The 19,361-nt window shown below is 40.9% G+C and overlaps 1 protein-coding gene across 4 annotated transcripts in view; it reads right to left on the reverse strand.

The window, feature by feature from the left end:
* Positions 1 to 19,361, reverse strand: part of slc2a9l2 (solute carrier family 2 member 9, like 2) — a 98,891-nt gene that overhangs the window by 8,490 nt on the left and 71,040 nt on the right. For all 4 annotated transcript variants that reach the window (XM_070839121.1, XM_070839113.1, XM_070839094.1 and 1 more), the window contains exon 12: positions 10,808 to 10,935. In XM_070839121.1, the coding sequence (XP_070695222.1) occupies positions 10,808 to 10,935 (128 nt within the window). The remainder of the gene's footprint in view (positions 1 to 10,807; positions 10,936 to 19,361) is intronic.

Below are 19,361 nucleotides of genomic sequence, written 5' to 3' on the forward strand. Positions count from 1 at the left end.
CTTTTTTGCTGACTTTTGTCTAACTCTTTCTGCTTCTCTCTAGGAACTCGCCCTTCAAGATACTGTGAGAGAAATATGGTGTGCACATATCTGTGTGTCTTTGGCTGGAATAATGCATTTTAATTGTTTAAAAAACAACCTAAGGCTGCAGCAGTGCACTGGATATTGGTTGCACTGCAAGAGGTGTCAATCTGTATTAAAGAATGGTAAAGCTTCAAGGAAACTGCATCGTTAGTGTTCCACTAAACCTCGTGCAAACCTTTTCTTCAACTAAATGACACTTTTTAGTGTTTTGTTTTACTTTGAAAATATTTTAACTGCATCTGTATTGTGAAAAAGTGTAATTAACGTAATTTATGGTTGTTAAGCTTTCTTATATGACATATGTAGTATTCAGCTGCCATGGCAGGAGTATACAATATGTGCACTTGTGCATGAACAGAATTGAGACACGCTGTTCACTCAATAAAGTCATGCTGTAATGGAGATAGATGTACTGTAATATAAGGTAATTATAATTTCCTGTGTAGTTCCGTTGCATTAGGTTTATCGTTGGACACAGCACAGTGATAAGTTAATGAATTTCAGAGTCCCTGCTCCTGTTTTTCAAAACTTAACAAGGTTATGCCTGAAACGTCCTGTGCTCATGTCGTTTGTGCTTATCCTCAGCAGTGTGACTGTAACTGAATATTGCTTGCAAACGTCCTGATGAATACCTGGGGCTAAATGCCTGCATCCAGCTCCATCGACTAGAGGTCAGACTCATTCCTGATTTCAACAGCCGTGCTGCTCACACACACTATTTCTAGGCACAGAGGAGCGTTTGAAAAATTCAATACAAGCCTAAAGATACAGATAAGGCAAACAAAAGAGCGACAGACACTGGATTAAACGTATTCCCCACAGTAAGTACAATTTAAGCGAAGATACAGGCCCATGAATTATGAAATGGCACGTATTGGGCTGCTTAGAATATTGCAGTCTATCTATAATCCTGTGTGATTAGCATGTAATTAAGGATGAGAATGCAACACCAACACACACACACACGCGAGTATCTATAGATCTTCATGCATTATAGAGTCTATCAGGTAGTCTAGAGCCGCAGCAAAAATTAAAGCAATTACTCAAACTACATTTATTAAGCAGAGACATATATGTATGCAGCATTGACTGTCCTGCCTCTCAGAGCTTTTAAGCATTAACATGTTTTTCTGCATTCAGTTTACATCAGCCAATGTTTTGGGGGAAGTGTTGCAGGAAAAATTGTTCCATTATGTTCCCAAGATTGGAATTTTAATAAGGTATGTAAAAAGGCATCCTTCAAAATAAAGTCAATTGTTTGTGTACCTTGTGTATTCATTCAATCATAAATTTCATGATATGAAGATTTTCTACCCCCCGTAGAGTATTTTGTTCAGTTATGCAAAACAAACGTCATAAATAAAGAACAAAATCTCTCTTCAACAAAAGATGAAAGCCCGACGCAAACTTCTCAACCTGTACCAGGCATTTCTATTAACAGTGAATTATTGGTGGTAAACAAAAACAAGCCACCAGCTCCTTCTGCAAATGAAGACCAAAATGGAAAAGTGAAGTTCTTGAGTAAGTTGAGAAAACTGTAGGTTTAAGAGGGCACTAACTTTGGCACACATATCTGTATTTTTTCAACTCACAAAGATTGAAATGTCAAATGCCATTAGGATCTAATGAGGGACAAGTGGGACATTATGACCGAGGGCAAAGTTCTGCCTCTATAAAAAGCAGAGCTGAACTATGTCCTCAGCGCAGAGGGCAATTATAACAGACAGTAGACTTTACTCCTCTCAAACTATGGAATATAAAATTAATATGTAAAATTCTTCCTGCCATCAGATAGACAGGTAAGAAACGAGACATTTTCAGACGATGGCACACTGTGTTCAGTGAAGGCATTTTTATGAATGAAACTGTGCCTAAACAGTCTAAATGCTGCCTAAATCAATACTTCAGCACTTAACTACCTAACTTTTATAAATATTTATGTTTTAGAGAGTTAGATGAGAAGATTAATGGTTTTTTTCATGTCTATGCATTAAGAACAAAACTGGAGCTGGGAGGCAATTAGCCTAGTTCAGCACAGAGAAATCATCTCAACAACGGTATCTGTGTGCCCCGCACGTCTGTGCTGGCCATCCCCGGCTATGGTTGCCTGGCAACCTCACTGTCAAGGCAAAAGTCCAGGAAGTCACCGTGCTACATTCACAAGGAAAGAATTACTGGATGTAAATACCTGTAAACTATAATTTTTCCATTTCCTTTTTTGTGCCGATTAAACAAATGAGAGACATTGTGTTAATTAGTGGCCAGTCTTTGTTAGCTTTTCCCCCTTCCAGTCACTCTGCTAAGGTAAGCCAATTCCCTTGCTTTGGCACAGTAGCTTATGCACAGAAATGAGAGTGGTATTGATCTTGTCATCTCCCTCTTGGCAAGAAAGCAAATATGCATATTTCCAAATATATCAAACTACTTTAAGTACAGAGCAGGACTCATGAGGCGTTTAGCACAGCTTACCACAGCATCGTTTTTGATTTATCCACTTCCCCAGCACTACAGAGCGCCTTTGACTAAAGCACTGGTCGCATGGCACCCTAGGAAGTGACAACAACCCACTGTTGTTCACAAAGAAATAATTGCAGCATGTAACTTCCCCTAAAACCACTGATCATCGTTATTACATTGACATTTGTGCATCGATTAAACAATTGCGCATCAATTTTGCAATTATGTAAGCTTTTGGGATGTCAGGTATGTATTTTAGCTGACTGTTTCCTCTTGCCTCTTCTTAAGCTAAGCTAATCACCTGGCTACAAGTCCATACTGAAGCACAGATATTAGATCTCTCTTGATCTTCTCATCAAACTCCTGAAAAAAAAGCCTATTTCCCTAAATGTTATCAATATCAATAACGGGCCATGAGAATACGTGTACGTGAAAAAGAAAGCTCATAGTGAATTACTCACAGAGAATTTCAGAGAATTATCATCTGACTATGCAGTTCCCCTCAGCTCTACAAAGTATTTTTGTGTCATTGAGCTCATTGTTTTGGTTTTACAGCCCACAACGTTACTGTTTTTATTCACTCCCACTGGTCTCATCAGCGGCATCGGCAGCAGCAATAGCTGTTTCCAGTTGAAGGCCCTAAATAACACCATAAGCTTCCTGTCCATAAGTAACTAGCTGGTGAACAAAGAGATGGTGAAGACCAAAACACAGCAACATGAATAGTGAATATTTGACACAAACACAACCCTACATGAATGCTAATGTTGCTCCATATCTGCTGAATGTGTAAATTGGCAACTATTTGCGAGCAGGTTTGAAATACCAACTTAAAAGGTGGTAATATGCCAATGTTGTGTTCACAGCTTGTTTCCATCGCCCCCAAGTGGCCAAAGAATCTGCTATTGCGGGTTAAACTATGAAGAAGCTTCACCAACATATTAAGCAACACCTTCCATTCATACAAAACCAGTGCATGTACGAGGTCTAGGGTATCAACAAGCATGCAACCTGCAAAGGGAGGCAGCCCAATCTCTAAATAACATGTCTGATTTATAACACACACAGCAAACACACAAAACAATTTTATTTGTGACCTTGGGAGGGTGATGTGTCAGAGAGGGAGAGAAAATGAAAAAGACAAAGAGACAGTGAAGGATTAAGACACAGAAAGGCATAAGTTATTTTTATTGTTGCATGAATGTGAAAAAGAGGTCAAAGAAACAGCAGATGAAGTTACACCTACTCAGTGAATCCCTTAGCTAAAGTCCTTGGGAGAGAGATGTGAGTGCACTGCAGAGGAGCAGAAAGGAGGAGGGCATGACACTTTGAGAAAAGGAGCCATATAAGGAGCATGTGGCTGGCGCACAAGTACGTGGGCAGTAAAATGAAGAACCAGAATTCTTAGACATGGCAATTAAAAAAAAAGTAGTCACATTGATTTCTCCTCTGTGCAATTCAATAACAACCTCAATGCTTGTCCGTGGTAACATTCACTTCATGAACAGAGCTGGAAAGACAGGGCTGATGTGCATTGTATGTATGTTATGTCAAGGTGAGCAGAAAAAAATGTCACATTTAACGTAATGGTGATGATTTGTCTGACTTTGCTGTCACCAGATCATCTTTATAGGTAAATGACTAGTATCCATCATCCATCAGTTGAGATTAATCTGTGAAAGATGATTGATAAAGTGTCAAAGTAAATTGCAGCCAGTTGGATCCAACCTGGTGCGGTTAGGATGAAGAATGTACTCATTTAGGGCGCCTGCCATGACATTAAAGACTGAGATAAAACCTAAGAAAGAGAAGGACAGACCGCCTAAGACAGAGTGGTGGAGACAGAAAATGACAGGGTACACATAGAGGCAATGGTACACTTTGTTTTCTGAACAAAACTCCGTCTCTTCTTTTCCAGCTCAATTAAAAAAAAAACAAATGCACATAATATGGCTAATTTTCAGGCTCATTTTCTACTTATTGTCGCCGCAGATCAAATACATTCTCCAGGCTATTTGTTGCTAGTAATTCCCTTACTTTGCACTTGAACAAAGTCGGATATTCTTCCCCTCTCAAATACTCATGCAGTTAATTTACACTTGCTCACTAAAAACAGCAGTTGTTTTGGTTTCTCTCATGATGCAGCGCTTAATGAATTGAGTTACTCAATACATGCTGGGACTGGGAGGAGTGCTGAAAAAGAAAACATACAGTGGAGTGTGTGCCACTCTGGGGAAATAAGATTTTCACAGAGAGAAAACATGGGGTATTTATTTAGGTAACTGAAATAAATTTGCAGTATCTCAATATGTGTGATATTTAAATATAACTTGGTGTCTCCAGAGAAAATACAGCTCCAGCATGCTTGTTTGGCCTGTGCTTTCTCTGTCATAAAATCAAGACAACTGCTTACACTGTAGTTTTCAACACTGTAGCCAAGCAGACGGCTCTGAAACCAAGCAGGGTGCTATAGAAATACTTCGAGAGTGGGCATGCAAGTAGAGATGAACTGAGACACAACTGAGCTGCTGGTGGATTTTCAGCTCACCATGTTTTTTTAACTGCAGGTAGGACTCATTGCCCTACCAAGTTCTTTTAAAGATGAAGATTTTCACTTTGTTTTTGTAGCTTCATACATTCAAAAGCTGTTTCTTGCCATGTGATGATACTATTAACTGCACTATACAGTAAACAATGTCCTCCTGTGACAAGTGCAGTTTATAATCACTAGCACGGGGGTTTGTGTGCTGCAAATTGCATTTTCAAACAAGATTTCATCCAGACTGCAGGGATTTTTTTTTTATCTGATTGTCACACATTTTAACTCAGCAATCATAAATATAAAATCCCAGATTTGAAGGGAAAACTAACAAGTAGTTGCATCACCCTGGTAGATTGCACTACCTGCCCTGACCAGCTGACACACAGTTTAAGAGTGTGGGGCAGCACATCTCCTGTCACTGCATACAACTCGCGTCCCAGGAGCCAAAAACACGGGGGCAGACGTCCTGTCCGGGACGAATCTTCTGAACCCACAAGCTGTCAGCCGGGTTTGGCAGAGAAACGGTACCTGCAGGCCACTGTGGATCTTCACAAACGAACAATCATTGCCCACACTGCTGTGTGGCTCCCCTCTCAGTCTGATTCCCCCGGTACAGCCAGAGGGAAAGATTTTATACACGAGGCAGATTAGGAATTTAACATTCTCACTCTACGGTTAGCCCTCTGGGCTTGTCTTGTGAGGGACACAATCAGGATGTTACCAGTCTCGCCACCAGCCTGATGGAAGAATTCACACTTGCTGTACAAAGTGGCATAAGTTCATAATTGATATAATAGGAGGCAAATTATTGTTCTGATGTGTTGCTCTTCCTGCAGCATATGACAGATGAATGAAAAGCTTTCACCACCATCACACTGGCCCTCACAGGAGGAGTGCAAAAGAAAGTGTGGATGTCAACTGCGCTTTTGGAGTTGGCTTTGGCTGGCAAACAGCAGTCCAAAGTCTACAGTCCACCGGTTTTTCCTAGAGCTGTGCCCAAGGTGATTAGTTCCTTCTATCTCTGCATGTCAATAGAGTTGGCAGGGCTCCACTAATCTCTGTGTTCTTCTTAAGGAGGAATGTAAATTAAATTTAATCTGTCCAGTGTAGTATTTATCTTTACCTTCACTGATTATGGTCTGGCCCTGGCAAAGCTAAGCTCATTTTATGTCAGTATCTCTTTGTGGAGGATATTAGTTTGGCTTATAGGTGTAAAAGAGTGAAGGTCCCTGGGGGCCACTGATTCTATTCTTCACAGGGCACTACCACATCACAGACCTTGTTAAAGGGGCTGTCAATTCCTCACACTCAGAGCAGATTACCTGGGGTACTCCTTGGGGTTGTCTGTCTGGATGGTCATGATGGCTTGGGAGCACAGCAATGCTGGAGCTGTTCTCCTACTGAATTAGCTTAGAAATAGAACTAATTTCAACAAGGCAACTGTTCCCTGCATTTATAAACTACCTTGTACTTATTTCAAGCCCTTGTACTTGAAACAAGTACAAGGGCTTACTGATAAGACGACAAGGAAACAATGAATAACTAAGAAGTGCTTTGGATAAAGCAACCAGCTATGACTTTTTCTCAGTGTGTATCTGAGTGTTCCCTAATGTTTTGTTTTCATCAGTGAAATGTGAAAAAGCAGCAGAGGCCGTGGCAGCATAAATAGGATAAAAAGACAAACAAGATCCCAGGATATTTAACTAGAGGAAGGTTTGAATCCTGTGAAGCAAGTGGAAAAACTGTACACTACATCAGACAGGTCTCACTACCAGTGGCACAACCACCTCTGTGTCAAAGGGCAAAAGCTACAGCACTACTTAAAGATAATATCTTACCATCATGTGTGTCCTCTCTACTTACTGCAGTCAGTAAATTACACAATGACACTCATTCAATCATTTCCTGATGAATATGTAGAATTGCGTACCTGAATGACTGCAGACTCGTTGCTCTGACATCTGCGTTCATTAAGGTCTTTGAAAGACTTTCTCCGTCATTCCTCAAACCAACCTCAAACCCCCCATTGGACCCTTTACAGTTCGCCTACAGACCCAACCGCTCTTTGGGTAATGCTGTTAACCTCCACATACCTGGACAAGCCCAGCACCTATGGCGGGACTCTGTTCGGGGATTACAGCTCAGCCTTTAGTACAATCTACCCCGAATGCCTGTGCGCCAAGCCGCCACAGCCGCCACAGCCGCAGGTACCCTATCCCATCTGCAAGTGGATTAAAGACTCCCTAAGCAACAGAAGGCAACAGGTGCGGCTTTGCAGCCACCTGTCGGCCCCTCTCACAATAAACATTGGAGCTCTACAAGTGTGCCCTCTCCCCATATCTGTTCTCTCTGTACACCAATGACTGCACCTCAATCAAGCTGGACCCAGCTGGGCCTCGATGAGGCCCAGTCGTGATGATGAGTTGGCCTACAGGAACACTGTGTCACTGCCGGCAGCATGTTGTTCAGATAATAACCTGGAGCTCAAAGTCAACAAGGTGTTGGCCATAAACTTCCAGAAATACAAACCTTCACATCTCCCACTACCCATCAGCAATTCAGCTGTAAAAGTGATGGAGTCTGTTAAGTTTTAGGGTACCACCATCACCACCATCTCCCCAGTTCTGCAGAACACCATCACTGTGAGGCACCTGGCATCCTCTGAATACGCCAACACAGGCTGAAACCCATTGTGCAAACATCTGGGCGGCTCACAGGCCAGGAACAGGTGCCTGTAGGTGTTCTGCACGATGCCAGAGCCAGAAAGTGGGCCAGTAAGATAGTGGCAGACCTGTAACAACCGCCTCTTTGGCATCTCAGAAAGCTTCCATCAGGATGCAGGCTCGTCAAGGCTCCTCAACTACCCAACCTTACTACTCTCAACATACGATGTAGCGTACTTTATTATTCTCAACTTAACAGTATACATTTTTAACTTTTTTTTTTTTACATTTGTAACTTAAATTCTTTACTTTTCTTGTTTCATTGCGCTGTATCATCAAGTCAGATTCCTTTGCACATTGTACAATTGTTAACAAATAAAGTTATTCATTCAGAATGTGGTAAAATATTGGTTTTTAAATGCAGTGACATTTGATAATTTCTGTTCTGATGCTGTAAACATGATAAACATACTATATTTCCATATATACATATATGCACATATCTCTACAATACTGGAGCTTACTTTTCTTTTGCTATGTGATGAATCTGGGTTGTGCTTTGTACACTCTGACCACATGTGTAAATAAACCAGCCAAAACTAAGAATTGACTTGTGGACTGATTGATTTCTCCTTCCTCAGAACTGTCAGAGAAAATAGCTTAAAACACTAAAAACAAAAACACCTTTGCTACTGCAATTGGGGCAACACATGAGGTTTTGCAAGGCAACATAAACATCAAACTCAACTTGAAACTCAGCAACGAACAACAAAGTGGCCCAAACAGGTACCAAAACCCATTCAGAAGTGTACAAACACAATGTACTCCTCAGAAGCTGCTTCACCAAAGAGTTGTACAGTGAAAAGTATTGAAGTTAAATAAGAGAATGGGAGAAAAACAAGCTGTGAGGCCAAAGGAAGAGGCACAGGGGGGGAAAATGAGATGAGGCACTGATGTGGAGCCGCCTGGAGCAACAGTCAGTTTTTAGAAGTTGAAAAAGGACCCTGCAGATTCTGGGAAACATTCAAATTCAAATTTCAGACATTAATAATAAGCTCTTCTGTCTGGAAGTTGCGTATTTGCTTATTATTCCACCATTAGAAAAATACATTCATCCTCCCTAAAGTGGAGGTCTCTATGGCCCCTTTAAAAACATGCTCATAATTCACAACAAACAAGGATCAAGTGCCTATTAGGAACTTTTTAATAATACAAAAGATGCATTAAAGGATGGTACAACAGAGGGCCCACTTTAGTGTTAGAATCTGTATCACTAGTGTTTATTGCTCAGTGCATTTTCTTGTAAAGGGTTTAGTTCATCAGGTCTTCTTGAAAAGCTAAAAACACAACAAATGTGGTTTTCTGTCCATATTTTAGGCTTAACAGGTAAAAATACCTGAACGCTTCCTTATCTAAACCCACATAAACAACAATTATTATCATTTTATTTCATCATTGTCAGCAACTAACAACTACAGCTGCCACAAGGCTTTGAAAGTGCTTCTCCGTCTAATGCTTTATGTTCAGCATTCCTGACAGGTTTCACGTTCCATCCGTAACACCTTGCTTTTAGAATGCCAAGCAGCGTAAGCAGCACATCAGCTGCATAGCATCCACAGTCACTGTCCACACTGGAAATGTTCATCCCCAGTACTGCTGGGTGGTCAAAAGCATTGTGACAGAGCTCACTGCCTAACACAACATTGTGTGCCTAAATAAATCTGCATGAGAGGTGGAAAAAAAACCAAATTTAAGGCCTGAAAAGAGGTCGAAAGTGCAAGTAAAGCATGGGCCATTATGTAGCTAGATTCAACAGCTGCACTGAATAAGCAAATGGATGACTAAAAACACATGTGTAGACACACAAGCATTGCCCGACCACAAATTTGTGTCATTCACAGGAGATAGATTTAAGAAAGAAAGAAAATGAGTGCAGTGTATGAAGTAATGTCCCTTTACTATAAGTTTTACTGCCTTTATCTTGTGGTTAATGTAGTAGAAAAGACTTAGATTGTCAGCACTAACAAAAGAGAAATAAAACTCTAAGTTGAGTAATCACAGTAAATGCCTGCTAGGAGCCATTTGTGGCTCAGCTGCTGCTACTCACTGCTCTGCCAACCAAGGTGGCAATCACACTTCTTTACAATAAAGGAAGCGGGACTGGAGTTTGCATTTCCATGTCTCACATTGTTAGGTCAGGTCTGACTCTAAAAGCACGCTCTCAAGCTGAGAGGATCAGAGCGGCGTGAAGAAAGCTGGCCTGTTTTAGCCACCAGTTAACAATTTCCATTTCCATTAACAAGCGTGATTCGGTGCAACCACCCGTTTGTATAATCCAGTACTGATATCCAAATCAACCCTGCCTCTCGCCTAATGTCAGCTGGGATTGGCTCCAGCCCCCCTGCGACCCTGACGGATAAGTGGTACAGACAATGGATGGATGGATGGATGGATATCCAAATGACTAAAAAGGAACAATAAGTACAGCACATTTTCAGTTCAGTCGGGAACACTGGTCATTAAGTTCAAACCATTACTGTGAAATGCTTGTGAATTAACAACAACCACTGACCCTTGCAGGACAGTGGATAGAGCCCAGAACTTAAATATAGTATTTAATACATAATATTACGACAACACGGTGTGGCAGACAGCCACTGCAGGGATAAATGAGGGGCTGACATCTTTAATGGACTGCGAAGGTTGAGGTGACAAATATAGCTGGTGTTAGTTTGGTTAAGCTGACAACCCGCTGATGACTTACTGTGTGTGTAACACTTAATTTTAGAATGGCATCACTTTATCTGAAGTATGTCTACTGACGATGTAACTTTGAACTGACCCCCAACCCTGACACTATGTGCACAGTACCCGTCTACGCATTAACCCTTTATAGGGCACTCATTGAAATACTTAGAAATTCAAAATTTAAACCCTAAACCGTTACTGGTGGTCATTACAAGACTTTTTTTACTTTTTATGGTGAAAATTAAGGTCAGTGAAGTTATCTTATGGTGAGGCAAATATGGTCCCGTGCCCGATAAAGGTTGAGGTAGCTCACCTGAATGAAAGGGAACAGGAGGCCCACAGCAAAGTTGGACAGCCAGTTTACGGTGCCGGCGATCATGAAGGCAGCAGGTCGGTAGGACTGCTCAAACAGTTCCCCAGTCAGGATAAAAGGGATGCCGCCTGACCGAGAAGGGAGAAGGATATTAGACACAACAAACCACTGACAGCAGAACAGATATAGTGAAGAAAGGTGTTTATTTACTCCCACCACAAGGTGAACGTTTGTTTGACTCAGAAAAGGCACAATGAATTAAATTAATCTGTGTTTTTTCTTTTTCCTTCCCTCTTACCACACAGTGTAATGAATTGCATAACTATACAATGACAATACAATTGTTATATAGTACTAAAACCTATAACAATGACTATAATGCCAACTATCTTTTCTCCTGTTCAGTTCCCACAACATATACTCATTTTTATCAAAAACTCATTTCACTGTTTCATGGCCACAATGAAGATAAAATCAGTAATTTATTTCACAGTACTGAAATCTTGGGTGTATCTATATGTTTTTGACTTGTAAAATGAAAATAAACACTTTTTTGCTTTAACCACCATGTCTGCTTAAATTGCATGTGGAAAATTGCTTTAAGCTTAGGTTAAAGGACGATAAGAATTATGATAAAATAATGAAAAACAGAATAAAAAAACAACAACAATAATAATTATAATAATAATAATAAAAAAAAAAAGAAATCAGTTTCTAAACAAAGTCATGAGTTATGTCCCTCTTCTTCAATAACAACGATAATGACGTTAAAAGGCCAAAATTGAAAAACTTGGCCCACTGCGTTCAGCAAAGGTAGTAATTCATGCTGACAGATTATTACAAACACAGTAGAGAGCACTGGGGAACAATGGAAAACACTGCAGTCTTAATTAAGGTTAAAGGGAAAATGCTGCGGCTGCAGAATTAGTCTCATTTAGCGAAAAAAAAACCAGAAGCCCACAAGTCGACTAGATAATTCAGCATTCTAGGTTTCTTTATTTGAGTATGATCATTCAAACGGCACTGAAACCACTGGTAGACAAGTTCCAAATCGATCCAGTGAACGAAGCTCCTAAATGTGTTGAACAAGCTCTGTGATGCCATAACGTCACCATCAGTGCAGGGGAAACAACATTTCAAAGATTCTGTACAGTAAAGCAATTCCCAAAATTTCCTTTGAACCTCAACACTGTTGATAGATGAGCCTCATAGCATCAGTAACAAGCTGGGAGTAGTTTTTGAGGTTTCAAAGAAAAAGTAATGGAAACCTTGAGACTTTTTGAAGACACTTGCAGCCACAAAAGCTCGACCAACACTGGTCTGACTCTGCTTGTGCAGGAGGAAGTGCAGCTAAACACTTTTTCTAAAACACACAAGACTCGTGTTGACAGGTTTTCCGAACCTCTATGCCCCTTAAAACCATATGCAAGAATGCAAAATGCAGCCAAGAAGCAGGGTAGCCATGTAGCAACATGTCTCACAGCTTCTCCCCAAAGTGCCTGGTACTTTAGCCTGGTTGGTTGAGCCCGTTTGTGTTCATTAACCTCCTTGTTAAATGATGGTAGAAATGGTATAAAAGTAAATTAGTACTGTCACATTATGTACTGTAAATGTGGCCGTTTGCAGTCCACCATCTGAAAAACACATAAAACCATCCGCTGAGGTCCCAGAATGGCTCAGCGTACACTTCTAAATCTGTGGCTTTTTATCCTCACAGTGGGTTATTGGTAGTCACATAATTGCCTCTGAAAGACAGCTGAAGAGCTACAAACCACAGGAGGATGAACATTCAGAGCTGAATAAAGGGAGGTGCGGTCCACATTAGCCCTCAGCATCCTTTTGGATTTAATTGCTTTTGATAATAAACCATTATTGCAATACAACGCCTTGCTGATCCACTAATGCGACCAGATGATTACTAATGACTGCGTGTGTGGTCATGTGTGCACAGAGTTGGCCAGATTGCACACAGCAGTCATGCATATTGATGACCAATCACCTGCCCAAACTTAAACATTAAATAACAGTTACTGAGAAGAATTGTGGGTGTCGTCATTCTCCTGAGAGCACAGGACAGCCACAAGTGTTCTTAGGTAGATTTCAAAACATTTGTCAACAGTGAAATCACAAAGCAATACAAACATTTTTGCCCCCAACCTCTTTCATTCAGCAAGCCCCAACATTGTGCGTTTAAGACAACATCTAGTGAGGAGTAGGACAGACACAGCCGGGATACTCCTGCCCCCCTCCTGCCCTGATGAACTCAAACTTCCCATTTTCCTCTTGACATGTTTTTGCTTCTGTTTTCACAAAAAATTAACCAAGATAAATGCAATTCTTGCACTGCTGCACTTAAACCATCAGTCAGATCGATATTTTTTAGCTTGTCTGACTCAAAGAGTGTTAGACAGATGTGTAATCAGCTTTCCTGACGTGTAAAGTGACACATCTCATTGAACGTTAGACGGGATCGAAATTTTTCAACTTAACAACTACACAGCGCCTGACTGCTATCATTACTTGATAGTTCTGAGGAGCTCAGATTTTCTCACATCCACACTAAAACCCCATCCACAGCTGGTACTGCAGTAACACGTGATCTGTACCTGGATACATTATCTGCATAAAGACATCCGATCCACTGGCTTTTGCATTAAGACCTGGAATTATCAAGTATTCCCTTTATTATTATGATCTCAACATGCAAATTAGTTAGACAGGAATGGTGGACTTCCAGCTCAAAAGAAACAAGGCTGCAAGCGACACTGCCAGTGCTTGAAGGTTTTTATCAGGATTGAAGTGGCAGAAAGAGACAGAGTCAGGTGACTTTTCTATTTTTTTGGGCAGCTTTTTTTTCTTCAGAATGTGGTCATGCTGTGAGGATTGGATTTACACCTGGCTTATGTCCAATCACAATGCCAGCCAGACCTCCTCCAGATGTGGTCTGCCTAATCCAGTCACATACCTGAGGCCTGCATTTTCACATTCATCCATTCAGGGAGTTTCAGAAAGTCTTTTGAATATAAAGAATGCCTGCTCAGTGTGTATGACGGATGAAATACAGAAAAAGATGCATTTTCAATTTTAGCTGGCTTAGTGTGAGCGTACTGTAGCCTGAGACAGAGGAATCAACCAAATCAGACATCAGAAGCAGATAATAAAAACAAATCAGGTGAACATCTGAGCATCTGATATTAGCTCAAGGTATTTAAAAGTCATTTACAAGAATATTGCTCTGTGGCTTCCCTGGAAAAAACATAAAATCCCTCGCAATATGAACATACTGATCAAACAGTTTTTAACAGTTGATGTATTCCTCTCATTTCCTCATCAAAATAAATCTGTAAAAAGCTCTGAAGGCCAGCTGCAGTCGCCAGTGATACGGCACCTCTCTGAAAATAATTTTTACATGTGAGGGCACTAACTACAACACTATGTCCTTCTTCTCTCGACTGTTAGGAGTCACTCAAACAAAGGAAATGCATCTTTAATCAGTATAAATGTGAAATATCTTTAATGACAAAAGCAGGACAAGCAAGCAACAGGGAACGTTAGGAAGAGATGGGTGCAGCCACAACAACACTGATCACAGTTCTGCCAGGAAAGGACAAATCTGCTTCACACATGATGCAGGGAGGCTGGGGCGGCTAGCCAACATGGGTATTTTGTGTATATGTGAGTGAGTGTGTATGTGAGCGTGTGTGTGTGTTCAGTTTAGATCTGTTCCCAGATAATCCGCTCAGCACAAAATAGTGTTTTCCAGGGACTTGTGCACCTAATAATGTGTGCAAGAGAGCGACCATGGAGAAAAGAGAAAAAAGCTTAGGAGAAAAATTAATGAACTGATGGTCTGACAAAAGCTCAACAATCTATATTTGTAAATTTGGTTAGGGTTTTTTTGGGGGGGCGGGGGACCACTGGTAAATCCGACCTCTGCTGGCTCTAAAGAACATGTCAGCTGTGCCTGCACACTGTCATCATCATGTTTCATTACACAGGACTTTGTGAGTGTATCTCCATTCTTACAACTTAACTGAGTTGAGGGGGTTAATTAAGTGCACTTGTTGCCACAGCATGTTTCATGTCAAGCCACATTTGCCTTTATAGCCTTTCGTCCCAGTTCTGGTCTCAGAAGTGCTGGGTTGAGCCCAAGGACTGTACACTAATTAGGCCACGTATGTTATTTGGTCAGCATATGTTTGTAGAGGGCCTCAGAGGAGACAGCATGTGTTGAATCATGTGGGATAAAAGTATGGTTTCCCTTCTAGCCAAACACCACAGCAGCTCACTGATTAGTGAGACTCAAGCGGAGAGTAAACGACTAATTAAATGAACGGTCTGCTTTGTTACAACACTCCCTATTTCACCAATAATCCATCATCTCCTCTAAATTGTATGAAGAGCTCAAATTAGATTATATTGGCCTGCTGGAGTTTTACCTAAATATGTGCCCATTCGTGTTAGACACATGTGAAAGATGTTGTGTTTATATTATATGGCATGTTTGCATTTTAGATTAATTAAATGTGTAAAAGGGTACATACACAGGGTGTATATTTTCCTGCTGGGGGGATTTACATATATCAAGTCAAACGTATCATCCATTTAAACAGACAGATTTTTTTAGATTAGAATCTGTTCATGCTCTAACACTGAGCAGGTGGGACATGCATGCATGAATTCCCACAATCTGAAACAACACATTCAAGTTCATGACGACTTTAATTTACAGATGTTGCTTTGCTGCTACAAAGCTCTGACATCCACATCAGAAAAACAGTGTCAGAGTGAGAGTTCCCACATCTTGGTCCTCTGGAGCTTTTTCATTCTGGCCATTAATTCAGTAATGATTTACAAACACAAATTCCACCTTCTGATATGATTTAAGCGAGTGATTTAACTTTATTAATGATCATTTACTGAACAGATTATTATTGAGGGAGACAGATTTAAAAGCCCAATTAGAGAAGATCTTAATCAAATCAACGTCATAAAATGAGACGCTAGCGCAAAGTTGATCAGACAGAAATTAAAAAGCGACTATTTTCTGTTTGGATTTTTGACAGGAGCTAGTCCATGGCCTGCTGTTTCAGCTTGACCTCCTGAGACATCACATTTTCGGGGAGGAGGGGGGGGGTCGGCCACAGCCTTGATCTGTTGTGCCTCAGGCAGAGAGCCACAGATGACAGGACAGCGGTGAGAAGGCGGCACTAGAGGCCACTGTTTTTTTCATTCGCAATTGATTCTGACAGCTCATCTGTATAGTTTATCAGTGCGCCAGTAATCCTACTTCATGGATAAAAGAAAGTTAGGATTATAAACCCCGTTTTTTAATACCCTACAAAGTGGCCATGGATGCAAAAATATTAATTAAATTCCTATTCATCTGGCTTTTTTTTTCTAGCAGCTATAAATGGTTCATATTAATTTCTCTCAAAAAAACAGATTTTCAGTAGCACTACCTTTGCCCTTGTATTGACTCATGTGCCGATTGCCTCACTGCTCACAGATGTATGCTTGTGATATTATCCAACAACAGCATGACACACTATAAATAAAGACCAGTTATATAATAGGATAATCATTTCACACAAGCAGAATACTGCCCTCCTACACAGACACATAGGACATCCATGTCGCACATACAGCAGCACGAGCAGTGTGACAAACACTTCATGCAGAAATGTGCACATACAGTGTGTATGCATGCAGGCAGACACAAGAATGTACGATTTGGCATACAGTAGATCTGACGCAACATGGATGAGTTGATCGGATTAAACATTTACATACTTTAAAGATGTCAATAAGCCAATTTGGACTTTAAACCTTTTATGACATCGGTACGATGCTGCTGTACCACACGGATCATGTGGGGGATAAAAATGCTATATTCACTTTTCGTTTTGATGTAGGTGTGATGAGCAGAACATGACCTGAGCTGTTATATACTGACAATGATGAGAGTGGAGCACATGAAATTTGAGAAACTGTGTTGACTTGCTCTTCGAGGGCAAAATATTAGGGTGTCACTCACTGCTCTCACAGCACTTGATTTCAGCAGACAAACAAATTTCATCACAGCAAATCAACCTCTATTGAGCCAGCACTCTGTAAACAGAGTGATAAATCATCCTCAGACACAAATACATAGAGTATATAAATATAAACTTTCAGATAAATCATGTTCACTTTACAGAAACTGCCACTTTACACAACATTAGCTGGTACTTAAATGGAATACAGTAACTCACAAGTGTACAAATGCCTAAAACAACTTACAACTGCAAAATTAAATGAAGGAATAAATCTGTGTGTAAAGATCTTTATCAGTAAAAGAGAGGAGTGACTAGGTTATAGGATGCTGTAGCTGATGTGTGGAGAGGCCACCACAGAGCACCGCACATTTACCAAATAACGTACTCAGAATAATAATGTTTTCAAATGTGTTCATTATTGGTGAAACTATTAAATGTGTGTTAAGTTTAGGTTTGAATGATTCAGCACATTGTTTGAAATTGCCATGGAATTCGGTACAGATACTCATGGTGCCCAGAGGATGCATTAAAATAACATAAGTGAACCTCTGACTTTTCACGTAGCACCACCACTAAGGATGACGTGTGCTGAACATCAACATGTTATTATTGTTAGTGTCATTTTCCCCATTTAGGTTAGTGTTTAAAAATGGATTTAATATACGTTGTATGATCACAAACATATTACCACCACAAATTAATTAGCCAACACATGTTTCATGAGATTTTACTAATTTGTGGAAGTGTGCGAGTGGTAATACATGTTTTATTTGCCAAAGGCAACACTGAGAAGAATATCCTAAGGCTCATCAACATGATGTGCCTGACCTATCCTGGCAGAGGATGGAGCCATGGCAGTTTCCTTGCTGAGGCTAAGCAACAGGATTTAAACTTCTCAGCTGCTTCACCTTGTTTTCTCTGAGGCGTGTCTGACACTCCGATAGGAAGAGGCCTGTGAGGCCTGAGAAGCTGCTGGCAGAAAACTGCAGGGAGTTGAGCTCACACCAGAGAAAACACTCTCTAGCATAATCCTCAGGTCCTAATTTGCTTGGACTATGCAAATGTTGCAAATGGAAACCAGAGGAGAGTGCGGACACCTTGTTAGCCAGAAGAAATTAGAAACAATATTAATTGTTATATTACATTAATATAATGTATTCATAACAATATTATGAATACATTATTATGTATTCTGTGGAGACAGAAACATGATGATGAGTCATGCTGGTTGATTCGCCGGCTGATGGTCATTTGGGCTGTGGGATAAAAAGAGCAGCCTTGAATATACTGTCAGCTACAACCATGATAGTGGAGTTACTGTGGAGGGAGGAAGACCAGGATTAAAATCCAGTTACAAGAAGACCAAGGCTGCCTGGGGATGGGCACTGTAAGTCAGAAGGATACTGTCTGGAGGACTTATGTTGAGCACATGTGGAGTTTCCAGTCACAGGGGGAATAAATGTCCACCTAAGCGTCCTTTACTATAAATGAGTGTAGAGGGTCAGGGTCATTCAGTACTGGAGCAATGCTAAACCTGCACTTTACTTCTTGAAAATGCTTGTTCAGGCTTTGTACTCTGAGTGAAACTAGCATTCCTCTTGTTAGTAAGCACATTGAAGCAGCTGAAATTAATCTTAGGTACAATTGTTGTTTCACCTTACAAGCGGTCGGCCAGGGCCACTCTACAACAGTCCAGACTTGTGAATGGATTCACGCTGACTCTGATGCTTGATGGTAGATATCCACGACGGAGATGTGAGAAGCAGGGAACACACGTATACTGCACAAGTGATGCCTCTGTAACCATTTAAGCAATTACTGCACTTGCTAACTATGCTTCAAGGAGCATGAAAAACCTTGCATGTAGGTTAGATTGACAACAAACAGACCTCTAAAAAATAACAGCGCTGTGGGCGAGGCCAAATGGACGCTCTTGTGCCGTTTTTCACGGGCACAAATAAGCCAGCTTAAGTCACAACAAGCCGTGATCGCACACTGCAGCCTCACAACAGGACATCATCGCTGTTCAATAGCAAGGCAGCCCGGAGTCAGCCTGTAACTGTCCCCTCCACCATATGTGTGGCACTGATTTAACGGTCAGTACCTTTCAAATCTGTGATCACTGTGGGTTGTAATTCAGTTGCACCCGTGTTCATGTTTGCCCTTTAAGACATCATCCTTGTTTAACTGTTTACCAATGGAGGTGTGTTACTGCAGTGCTACTGACACAAAGAACGACTTGAGGGACTTGTTGTCGCGACAAAGTGATTTTACGTCTTCTCAAATGCACACACCACTATTAAGATGTTCAATAGGTGGGCACGGTAAAGGGATCACAGTTCTTGACTGTGATTCTGTGTAAGAGGGGAGAGCCCTCCGTTTTTCTGTCACTCAAAAGAAAAACCTGCTCCTGCTGGTGCACTAGAGCGGGAGATGAATCCAGAAGTGGGGGCCACTCAAATGTGGCGAATGTTTCAGGACCTCAGGGAGAATAAATCCTTCCCTGTGGAGGACAG

This window comes from Pempheris klunzingeri, chromosome 2 (assembly GCF_042242105.1).
Source record: "Pempheris klunzingeri isolate RE-2024b chromosome 2, fPemKlu1.hap1, whole genome shotgun sequence".
NCBI lineage: Eukaryota > Metazoa > Chordata > Actinopteri > Acropomatiformes > Pempheridae > Pempheris > Pempheris klunzingeri.